The following is an 11,614-nucleotide window of genomic DNA, read 5'->3' on the forward strand; positions in this document are numbered from 1 at the left end:
TTATTTATTTATTCATGAGTGACAGAGAGAGGCAGAGACACAGGCAGAGGGAGAAGTAGGCTTCTTGTGGGGAGCCTGATGTGGGACTCGATCCCAGGACCCCAGGATCATGCCCTGAGCCAAAGGCAGATGCTCAACCATGGAGCCACCCAGGTGCCCCTAAATATTTGGTTTCTGAAAGAAGCAGGCTTCCTGGCACAGAGGAGGGACCTGGCCAAACAAGAACTGTTGGTTCTGCTCTGGGGCTCACACCTTCATCAGCTCAGCTCGTTGGTGGGTTTCAAACACCTGTCCCAAAGCCCCCAGTCTCCAAGGGACTCCCCGGTGTGAGGCCCTAGGGCAGAACTTTCTGCACCTTATTTCATCCACAAAGTGATGGTATAGATGGTATAGAGGAGGCCCTGTAGGCTTCCCACTGATCAATGAGCAAACAGACGCTGAATGGTCCCACAGGGCAGACCCAACTCAGGGTCTGCAGTTCCTGGGCCTGTCCTTGCGTTACCAACCACATGAACACACACCTTGAGGCTGTCCAGTGCCTTCCCGGTGGGCCCCGGGGCAGAGGGTGGCCATGAGCTTGCCGACATCTGGTTCTTCTTCCCTGTTTCCAGCTTCCCTGCAGGTAGGTTCTGCTCAGTGGAATGTGGTGGAAGGGGTGTGTGCCACTGGGGCTCGGGCCAGCATAAGCCTTTTACTTTCCCTCCTGCCCCTCACTCCACAGGCCCTGCAGATTCTGAGGAATATCCAAAGGCCTAAGACAGGGGTCAGGAAACTATATCTGTCCCCCACCTTGTTTTTGTAAATAAAGTTTTATCGAAACACAGCCTGGCCCACTCCTTGTCTGCAGCGCTTTGAGGCTATACCAGCAGTCAAGCAGCGGCAACGGAGACTGTATGGCCCACAAGGTGGAAATCTTTACCTGCTGGCTCTTTGTAGAGGATTTGCTGGCCCTGCCCTAAGTGGTGGGGCCTCAAGATGGAAGCAGCTGATCTCCTGCATCAGTGGATTATACCAGCAAGAGAGGAGCCTCTCCTGAGTAAGCCACTGAAACCGTGGGGCTGTTTGTCACCGCATTTGGTCTACCCTGCTCCCTGTATCCTATAGAAGCTTCTAAAGATGTCCTCAGGCAAGATATCCACACCAAACCCTGGCCATCGGCCCTGGTAGGGGTAAGGAGCTCGTGTCTGCAGCCACGCTGGCTGGCTCTGGTGATCTGCCACTCTGGGAACAAGAATCTGCATCAGCAAATCCGATGGGGGGAAACACAGGCCAGCTCGGTCACCCAGAGCAGCGCTGACATCTACATGGAAAGTAGAAGGCTCTACTTCTATTCCACACACTCTCTTCTCAACCAGTATCAACACCAGGCAATAAAATATCACTTCTCGATGACCCAGAACAGTTGTTCAGTCCTAGACATGTACCTTACAGCCACCCGCCTCTGTCCCTGGCTCATTTCTACCTTCCGGGACCACCTGCCACACAGCAGGTGGCAGCAAGCGCAGGTGCCCCCTCCTTCCCAGAGCATGATGCCTTCCCCTCCCCTTTCCAAGTGCCCCCTGTGTGCCAGCCTCTGAGCTGGCCCCAGGGACCAGGAGGGCGGGGCCCACTCACACTCCCGCTAGATTCCTGTCCCTAGCCATCCCTGCAGCGTGGGGAGTCACTGTATTTAGACCAAAGAACCTGCAGGCAGAAGTAATGTGGGGAAGCCCAGCTCATGTCCTAAGAGGGGAGGCTGCCTTCCCCTGAAGCCAGGATGGGGGGACAGCCATCGGGGGACCTGTCACCTCCATCTGCTGAGAGGAAAGAGCTTTGCTGAAAGCCCAAGGGTGTGGCAGTCTTTGTCACAGCATTTTGTGGTATACCGGATGTTTTTACCTGCCATCAAACCGCTGTGCCATGGAGTGGGGTATCTCCCCCCACCCCCTGGGCTCTCACTAACCTTTCTCTAGCTCTTATTCACTTTCCCATTCAAAGCTCGTTTGTCAAGAATCTTCTACATGGGAGACCCCACCCAAGGAGACAGGGAGGAGCAGACAAGGGGCCACCTCCCAGAGCTGGGAGCAGACAGGCCTGCAGAGGGACAGCCGCCGCCTAAGGACTGCCAAGAGAAAGGAACGCTGCTCGGCCCCCTTCCCCATTCAGCCACTGCGACCCCATAGGTGACGCTTTTGTGGCTGACTCATTTGCCAGATGGGGACACTGAGGCTTGGAGAGGTGGTTGGCCCCTTGGCATCCAGGTGGGCAAGGTGGTGAAGTGGTGTGTCTTGGTCTTCATGGTCATGGTCCGCACGTCTGAGTGTTGAAGACCATGCAGAGGGAGCGGAGGGGCAGTGCGGCCTATGGGGTGCTGGGGGCCCAGGAAGGGTTCCCAGAGCTCCAAGCAGCAGGAAGGCAGAGGGGAGTGATCGCATGGGCATCCTGGAGGAGGAGGCAGGGTGACTCGTGCCCAGCTAGATGACATCACCTGCCAATTTAAATATGCCATTGCTGGCGAAACTACAGCCATAGGGATTAGGCCAAGAAGACATTAACAGGCTCGCCATTTCAAAAGCAGCCTTCATCATTGTCCTTCAACATAAATACAGCTGAGTCAAAGGAACGGAGCGAGTTCCGTGTAATGAGGACTGTCTTGGGAGGACAGGACGGGACAGGCAGATTTATGGAAGGTGGGGACAAATATTCCTTACTTGGCAGAACACAGCAGAGTTAATGTCACTTTGAATAACTTGTTTACCCAGTGATTATGTGATGAATGAATATCAGAAGGCTCACTGCCTACGGCTGCGGCGGGGCCGGGTGTTGTGGTCGCCACTGCAGTACGAAGAGTAAATCAATTGATCTCCCAGGGACAACCACCATGCAACAAATGGGCTAATTAATAGGCTTGGGTGTTTTAAAAAATCCTCTTGTCCCTGGAAAAACTAGCCAAGAGAAATCAACATTTCAAAGTTGGCCTGAGAAGTTCCTTTTAGAGAAACTGTACCTACTGATCTCCTGCAGCTGTTTGCTCAGATCAAAACCCTCAGTGCTTACCTGGCTCTGGAGACCCTCCTGGCAGGTGCAAACTCCCTGCCCTAATCCTCCGGCCCGCTGGCCCTGCACAAGCAAATTCCTGAGCACAGGCTCCATGTGTGGTAGCCCCTCCTCTTGACTCCCCCTTCCCTCCCTCCTTTCTCCCCATTCCCTCCCCCTTCCCATTCCCTCCCTCTTCTTACCCGTTCCCTCCCCCTAACCCTCCCCCTTCTGCTGCCATAACAAAGTACTACACAGTAGGTGCCCTTAAAACAGACATTTATTTAGCTCCCAGCTCTGAAGGCCAGAAGTTTGAAGTCAGGATGCTGGCAGGGCTGATTACCCCCAGAGGCTCTCAGGAGGAAAGCATTCCATGCCTCCCTCCCAGCGTCTGGTGGTGGCTGCCATCCTTGGCATTCCTTGGCTTGTGGCAGCATCACTGCCCTCTCTGTGTTCACATGGGCCCCTCCCTGTATACATCTGTCTCTTCTTACAAGGGCCCCAGGCACTGGATTAGGGCCCACCCAATTCCCCTATGACCTCATTTTAACTTGATTATGTGTGCAAAGACTGCTTCCAGGTAAAGTCACTTTGAGAGACTCTGGGGGGACATGAATTGGGGGTGAATGTTTAGCCCCATATATCTTCAAGCCCGGTGAGAGGGACTCTGGGCCCCGCCCACTCACAAAAATCCAAAGGACCTGACTGACAGGGACTAGGGCAGCTGTCTGCCTCCTCTCCCAAATGGGACCATGATGCCTGAGCCCTCTGGCACCTTCAACACAGGGCTGATGAGCCCCGTGGAGCTCGCTGTGCAGGCCGGCACAGCTGAGGCCTCTGGCCAGCCCACGTGGGACCCAAGAGCAGGAGCCACCCTCCACTACCGCTCCTTCCAGGTCTGAGCTCTGGGAAAGAAAGGGACACCAAAGCCCCATCACACCCGAGAGGGGGATGCCTCCACGCTGCTGCCACAGCCCAGCCCCAGGAGACAACACGGCCGCCCCCTGAGCACACGCAGGCAGGGAGGCAGGCCCAAGCCATGGCTGGTGGCACGATAAAGTAATTCTGTGTTTTAAAAAAATCACAGTCCCTAAATGGTGTCACTTAGGCTGAGTTCCCAAATCAGGGTTTAATACATAATCTAACGCAGTTTCAACCTCCCCAAAAAGGTAGTCCTAACTGGTCAGTCAGGGAGTTTTCAGTCAGAGCCAATGAGTCTGCTACCTGGGTCCTCTCCACCCACAGCCCCCCAAAGACAGATACGGTATCTCCATGAAAAGACACTTTGCTTTTCCCCCAGAAAGCTTCAAACCTAGGTGTTTTTTTTTTGTTTGTTTGTTTTGTTTTTGCCAATAACTCTTACCCCCACCCTCCTAGAAAAACTTCCCATCTTGTTCCACTCCTCTGAACACCTCTCTGCTGGAGTGGAGTGGCCCAACCCACGAATCCTTAAACAAAATGGCTGCAGGCAACCCCCTCCTCCCAAAAGAGCCAAGGACGCCTAGAAGCACCAAAACCATTCTTTATTTGAGTCCACATGTGCAGCAGCCCCACCACCACCATATAGGCCCCTCCCTGCAACTCCCACTTTGCCCTGTGCCATCTCCCACTCCCATGAGCCTCCCCGCCTCTCCCCAAAAATGGCCCTCCCCCCGCAGGATCCAGCTCAGCTCAGGAGGTGGGCTTCAGCCTCTGAATTTGCCCACCAGTGGTTTCGAGGACCAAGCCCCCAGGCCCTGCTGGTCCAGGAGGAGAGACAGCTGCCTGCGGGCGTCCTGGTAGGGTCCAGCCTAGGACAGGACAGGAGGAGGGTGGAGAGCGTGAGAGCTTGCTGGTCTGGTGGGGCTCAGGATGAAGCAGGCCTGGTGGGGGGCCGGGGGGGGGGCAAGGTGCTGACCTTGGCTGCCTCATAGGTCTTCAAGGCTAGGAGGCGGGACTTCCCCAGAACTCCGGCAACCTGGCGGAAGGCCCTGAGAAAGGCTGCCTTGCAGAGGCGGGAGGGGGGCCCGAGGCCAGCACTGAAGATGGAAACAGAAGGCCTAAAGACTAAGCTAACAGCCCACACCCTGCCACTCACACCACCTTTCTCACCACAGCAATCCTGGGGCGGGGGGGGGGGGGGGTTCAGAAGTGTTACAGGGTGGGTGATGGAAGCACCAGCCATGGTCACAGAGCTAGGATTAGGACTGGATGTACCCACCTACCCCATGGGCAGGGAGCCAGGGACCCCTCACCAGCAGCCCTCCCATGAGCCTTTCTTACTCGGCCTTCACACGCCCTGTGGCCACATCCACGACCTCGACATCGGTGTCCCCCAGACTCCAGTTAAGGCTCAGGCTATGGCAGGTGTTGGGGATAGGATCCAAGGGGGCCACAGGGGGCCCCGCAAACAGGTGCAGCGTGGTACGGGCATAGGGGGGCGGCAGGCACGGCCCCAGGACCCTGTCTAGGCTGGGCCGGGTGTGGATGGCTCTGCTCAGAGTTGGGGGGTCATGGCAGGGGTCGGCTGTGGGGACAGAGGCACCAGACAAGGTCTAAGTCACCGCCACCCTCTCCCACACACCACCCAGACCCCCCTTCCATCCTCACCTCAGCCCCCAGGGCCCTCACCCAGGACAAGGCTGGTGGCATAGAGGGGAGGCAGAAAGTGGGCAAGCAGCCCGCCACCCAGTCCCAGCACAGCCCAGCGGGCCAGCTTGTCACTGGTGGAGAGGCAGCCCACATGGGTGTCACGGAGCGAAGGCGCCACATAGCACACGGGCTTCAGCTCCCCACGGACATGGGCCTGAAGGCGGGAGGGCGGGCTATGTAGGAGGCTGCCCTCAGTGGACGGAGGGAGGCTGCAGAGGCAGGCAGGGGAGCAAAGGCAGAGGACACAAGCATTAGCACTACCCATCTGCCCCCCGCATACCACCCTTCCCGATCCAGCCAGACTGAGGGACCCACCAGGGCTCCCCACGTACTAGATATCGTGGGCGGCTCCCGTGGGGGTATTGCTGACGTAGAGATGCAGGAAGATCCGGGGCTTGAGGGCAAAGGGGGGCCCAGGCCCAGGCTGGGGGGCCAGTACTGACCGTTCCTTGCCCTTGGCACCACCCTGTGTCACCAACAGGAGCTGGCGGAACAAGAACCTGGGGGAGGCAGGTGGAGGAGAGTCTGGGCCATAGGGTCCCATTCCCTGAGCCCTGCCGGGGCTGCAGCCGAGTGCCCGCCCCGCCCGCCCCTCACCTGAGCAGGGCCCTGCGGGCCACCACCAGCCCATGGCAGTCGTGGAGCTGCCGCCCGGAGAACTCTAGCCAGCCCGCACAGCTGCTGCTGCCCGTGCCCAGAGCCACCAGCTCATAGATCTCCTTGGCGTGGCCCTTGGCACCTGGGACCTCTGTAAGGGAAGGGGGCAGAGATGTGCCCACAAGGCACAGGGACCCACGGTATGTGTGTGTGTGTGTGGGGGGGGGGTTCCTGAATTAAGGGCTGGGCAAGCCCTACCTCTCTCCAGGATGACCGCTGCCACAGTCCCTTTACAGGCCCGGTATGGTGAGGTCTTGTCCACCAGACGGTCAAAGCCGGCGCTGACCACAGCCGCACAGCGCTGCTCATGGGTTAGGATGTTCTCTGCAGATTGGGGAGAGGGTGGAGGAGGGGACCCCACAGACAGTACCCCTCCTCACCACAGGGCTGGATGTAACAAGGGTGCACCTACCTACACTCAGAGGGGCAAGTGGAGGCTTGCTGGGGGTCTCTGAGGACTCTGGAAGGGAGATGGGGTGGGTTGCCATGGATACCAGGGCCTGTCCTCCTGTCCTTTGTCCTTCTGGAAGCCAAGAAGTTCCATTAGTGGGAGTGTGGGGGATCATCTTCCAGAAACCCCAAATTCCTGGGCTGCACCTCTAGCGGTCCCTGAATCCCCAGGGTGGGCATGCTTCAAAGGAATTAGGGCAGAGGTCAGCTCACATATCCCCTCCCCAGTTCCCTGAGGGTGAGGCCCTGATGTCCAGATGGGCTCTGCGACAAGCCAGCCCCATGTGTGCATCTAGCTGGGTCACTGGTCCCCCTTACCCGGGCTCCCCAGCTGACTTCGGATGTAGTGGAGGGTAGAGACTGCTGCCACTGCCTGCTGTCTGGCCTCTGGCTTGCTGCTGGCATTGCCCGTGGGGCAGAGCAGCCCATCCAGTTCAGCACACATGGAGAAGGGGAAGCAGGGGTCTGTAGGAGGAGAGGCCCTGAAGAAGCCTCGTCATGGGCCCACCAGAGCCACAGCCCCTCTCAGCCCACCTCCCCCTGACCCCACCCCTACTTTGAACCCAAAACTATTGGCTGTAGGGCAATTTTGCTATAAAAGAAAATCAGGAAAAATAAAAAGAGGGGCATTCATTAGAAAGGACATAATAACACATGAAAAACGAATAACAAAATTAAAAAGACTACCACAAAATATAAAATGTTTGAATGCATTCAAAATATGTAGTATGGATTTGTGTCAGTACCGCACAAAGAATGGGTTTCAGGGATCCCTGGGTGGCGCAGCGGTTTGGCGCCTGCCTTTGGCCCAGGGCGCGATCCTGGAGACCCGGGATCGAATCCCACGTCGGGCTCCCGGTGCATGGAGCCTGCTTCTCCCTCTGCCTGTGTCTCTAACTCTCTGTCTCTCTCTCTCTCTCTCTCTGTGTGTGACTATCATAAATAAATTTAAAAAAAAAAAAAAAAAAAAAAAAAAAAAGAATGGGTTTCATTTTGTGGGCAGGACCCAAGGTCTTGTCTTCAAAGCCTCTCGTTCAACATAGTCTTACATGTTCTTATTTCCTTGATTTGTCTACTTGCTTGGCAACACACTTTTTCTTTTCTCCCTAGAATTTCTTTCTTCATTAAGAGAGGAATCAGTTTCCTAATACGGGGCTGTGTATTTGTAACAGAGCTCCAGATGGTGTGTGGAAGCGTCCACACTGTTGTTCGCTTGGGTGTATTGTCACCCGTATGTGGACAGTCCAGAGTTCTCCGGGTAACGGGGATTCAAACTCTGTATGGATCTCTATGAGGGCCGAGATTTGTAGAATATTAAAATGGGAGTTCTGGGTCAGCGGAGAAATGAAACCAATCCATCAACCAATTTGATGAAACCAAACTGTCAACTAGTTTTTTATCTTTCACAGCAAAATTGCCTTATGGCCAATTAGTTACGAGATGAAAATGCTCATGGCAAAGATGAAAGAGGAAAGATGCTTATGGCCACAGTCCCTAGAACACCAGGCAGCAAGGAAGATCAGACTGACAGGAAGACGAGGCTGCAAACTCCTGCCCACCCCGGGCACAGGGGGCTGGGCTTGTCGCCCAGAGAATCCTGACAAGCTGCTCCCCGATAGCCTGTATGACCCCATGTGATAGCGGGCACAGACCAAGGGCAGGGAGTGTGGCCAGCGGTGCCGGGACCCATGTCCAGGGCTGCCCACTGTACCCCTCAGCCTGCCCCCAGGCACACTGCTCTGTTTCTTCTCTAGTTTGAAAGGTTCATCTACTAAATGCTATCATTTCAGGTGTGACTATGAGACCAGAGGCAGAAGAAGCCCCTGGAGCTGAGTTCACCTGGTGAAAGGGCATAAGTCTATCTCGGTTTCATGGTTCTTGCTGGTACTCGCTGCTCAATTATTTCCCAAAAGGAGTGCCCTTTGAGAAGGGAGGCTGCATCTCAGTACTCCTCGCTAGCGCTGAGATTTACTCCCTTTCAAAGGGCATCAAGAATGCCAACTAGCAGATGCAGGAAGAACACCGGCATCAGAGAGGTCCCTGGTGCCAGATTCACCACAGAGAGGACAGTGAAGACCCTGGGGGTACCCTTCACCCCAAGTGAGCCCCTCCCGGCTAACACTGCCAGTGGTAGGACAGACAGATCGCGGGCCTCCTGGAGGACATGCAGCCAAGGACACCACGTGCACTCCCACCCTTGATTGTAACCTGAACCCAGTCTGGAATAAACAAACCCAGGTGGAGGGACTTTCTAGGAAAAAAAAAAAAAAACAAAAACAAAAAAACAGCCCTTACTCTCCAAAACCATCAACGTCCTGCACACAAAGGTGGGCTGAGCAACTGTTTCATATGACAGGAGATTAAAGAGATGCACAGCTACAGAACAGCTCATACCCGGCAGGAGAATGGCTATTATTGGGACAACTGGCAAAACCCAGATGCAAATGGTATTTAGCTAAAGCATGACATCAGTGTTAACTTTCCAGAATTTGAGCATTTACTGTGGTTGTATAAAATAACATCCCTGTTCCTAGGAAATACACTGTGGCGTTTAAGGGATAAATCAACTTCGTTTAGAAAAAGAAATGTATTTATACATTAATAAACAGGAGAGAGAAAGACATATACACAAAGCAGAGACAACAAATGCTAACTGGATCTGAGTGAAGAGCCTATAGGAGTTCTTTAATACTACTCTTTAAACTGTTAACAAATAGGGACGCCTGGGTGGCTCCGTGGTTGAGCAGGCTCAGGGCACAATACCAGGGTCCTGGGATAGAGTCCCACATCAGGCTCCCTGCATGGAGCCTGCTTCTCCCTCTGCCTGTGTCTCTGTGCCTCTCTCTGTGTCTCTCATGAATAAATATTTTTTAAAAATGTTATCAAATACAAACTTAACTAAAAACCCACGTAACAGCAGGCAGGGGTGTCCTAAGCAGAGGGAGGAACAGAATGACCCAGTGGCTCACACTGTGCAATGCGGCTGCCGCCTCTCTGGCCTCAGTCTTCCTATCTGTAAAGTGGTGGGGATGATGCCTCCCTAGGAAACAGTTGTGAAAACTCAGTGAAGTAATGTGCCTAAAGCCCTTCAAACAGTTGCCTGGCCCATTGTCCACAACTCAAGAATGTTAGCTATTATCATCTGTACTGAGTCCGTCTTCCTATCTTCTGCACCCTTGGGGCTCCTGTGTTTGGGGGCTTTGATCCTGGAAAGGCTGCCTCTCCCAGGGCGAGCTAACTCCTAGAGTTAGCCAACAATGTCCCTGCGGACGCGTTTGCTATAAAAACCAACCAATCCAGAGCTCATACTCCGACCATCAACCCCTAAGTCACCCCAGGGCCAGGTACTGGGCAACTGGGGACACCCTCATAACCCCAAAACCTACTTAGTGCCTTGCCTTACACAATCCTAAGCTCACCCAGCACACTGACCGTACCTCAACCATTCCTTCCTGAGAAAACCCCAACAAAGGCTCTGTGGGTTTCTCTCCCGGCTCTTCTGCCTCCTGAGGAACCCTGGTCCTATCCCTTGTGGGCCCTGCCTGGCGAGCTGTGCCTCACACTCCTAGGGATCCGTAGTTCATTCTCCCGTCATGACAATCATCTCCAGGCCTTACTATCCCTGATGAAAGCAAGTCCCAAGTACATTTTTAATACGGTCCCTTTTTTGAGCTGTTCATGTAGGATTCTCGTGGGCAGTTGCACAAATGCTCCCAACGGCTGGACAGAGTCTCTTACCATCTCCTTAGAAACTGGGAATGCTCCTGCCTTGAGGTTGGGAACGTGAATTCAGGACCCGAGGTGGTCCTGGGTGAGGGAGTCAGAGTTCGGGGGCTTACACGGGGCGGGGGAACCGAGTCCCCCGCGCCTCCCCTTGCAGCGTCGGGGTCACCGAGCTGCGCTTCCTCCGGCCAGGGGCGGGCCCGGCTGGGGAGCTCCGATGTTGGCAGGGCAGCTGCAGGTCCATGTCATTGGCCCCAGCAGTACACCCGGGCCGAGGGGCCGGCAGCTGACGGCTCCAGGCTTCAGGCGGCCGAGAGCTCGTCCTTACCGGGGGGCCGGGGCCGGGGCTCCCGCACCCCGGGGCTCGCAGCGGGTGGCCTGGCTCGCACTCAGGCCCGGGGCACGCGCCCTCCGACCCCAGGTCCGGGGGGGGGGGGGGGCTCACCTGCCGTCGGGTCCTCCCGGAACATGAGCGACACGCCCAGACTGGCGGCGTACTGCGCGAGCATGGCCACGGCCTGGCCCCGCCGCGGGTCCCGGAGCTGCAGGCCCAGCTGCCCGGCCGCCGCCGGGACGTCCCCCGCAGGCCCTGCGGGTGGGACAGAGACCCTCGGCGACCTCCCCAGCCGCGCCCCCGGGTCCTCCCGTGCCCCGGCTGCCCCCAGCTCCCCGGCCCCGGCCCCTGCCGCGGGCCCACCGTCCCCCGCCGCCGAGGCCTGGGGCTGCCCGCCCCCCTTGTCGTTCTCCGCGCTGGCGGCCACCGCAGGCTCCCAGGGGTCCTGGCCCAGGCTGCCCGACGGCCGCCACGGGCCGCCACGCCTGGGGTTGATTTGCAACGACGCCGCCAGACGGGGCCTCCTGCGCCCACTGTCGTCGGCGCCGGGGCCGGGGGCGGCGGGAGAGGCCATGGCCGGAGGCGCGGACCGCGGAAGACGGAGGACGGCGCGCCGGATCTCACGCCGCCTGTGCGCTTTTACACGCGTCCGGCGGGCGCCACCCGAGGACCACGTGGCCCGGCCTCGAGGGCAAGGCAAGCCCCGCCCCCGCCTCAGTGCCGGCCAATGGGAGCCCGCAGAGCTACGTCGGACGCTATGCCCAGCCAATTGGAAGGCCAGTCTCCGAGTTGCCTCCGCCTGGA

At 56.7% G+C, this 11,614-nt stretch overlaps 1 protein-coding gene across 3 annotated transcripts; it reads right to left on the minus strand.

Annotated features, from left to right (window-relative positions):
- Window positions 1-4,582: 4,582 nt before the first annotated feature.
- LOC119876313 (adenosine deaminase domain-containing protein 2-like) lies at window positions 4,583-11,399 on the minus strand. 3 transcript variants are annotated; one of them, XM_038538148.1, is made up of 10 exons: window positions 10,922-11,399; window positions 7,072-7,218; window positions 6,716-6,823; window positions 6,502-6,627; window positions 6,244-6,394; window positions 5,979-6,146; window positions 5,626-5,855; window positions 5,278-5,521; window positions 4,913-5,054; window positions 4,583-4,805 (listed from the first exon to the last, which is right to left on the minus strand). In XM_038538148.1, exons 1-10 carry the CDS (start codon window positions 11,382-11,384, stop codon window positions 4,701-4,703), a joined length of 1,884 nt encoding a protein of 627 aa, XP_038394076.1. In that variant the 5' UTR covers window positions 11,385-11,399; the 3' UTR covers window positions 4,583-4,700. The 3 variants fall into 3 exon arrangements, with proteins under 3 accessions (XP_038394076.1, XP_038394077.1, XP_038394075.1); XM_038538149.1 differs by having other exon boundaries at window positions 4,913-5,033; window positions 6,716-6,826; XM_038538147.1 differs by having other exon boundaries at window positions 6,716-6,826.
- Between the last annotated feature and the right edge of the window lie 215 nt (window positions 11,400-11,614).

The sequence above is a fragment of the Canis lupus genome, chromosome 5 (genome assembly GCF_011100685.1).
Source record: "Canis lupus familiaris isolate Mischka breed German Shepherd chromosome 5, alternate assembly UU_Cfam_GSD_1.0, whole genome shotgun sequence".
NCBI classification, from domain to species: domain Eukaryota; kingdom Metazoa; phylum Chordata; class Mammalia; order Carnivora; family Canidae; genus Canis; species Canis lupus.

Coding starts and splice junctions, on each gene's coding strand:
- LOC119876313 (XM_038538147.1), bottom strand. CDS start 11,384: ATGGCCTCTCCCGCCGCCCCCGGCCCCGGCGCCGACGACAGTGGGCGC. Junction 7,219..10,921: donor CCGGGAGGACCCGACGGCAG/GTGAGCCCCCCC, acceptor CTCCTCCTACAG/ACCCCTGCTTCCCCTTCTCC. Junction 5,522..5,625: donor TGCCACCAGCCTTGTCCTGG/GTGAGGGCCCTG, acceptor CTGTCCCCACAG/CCGACCCCTGCCATGACCCC.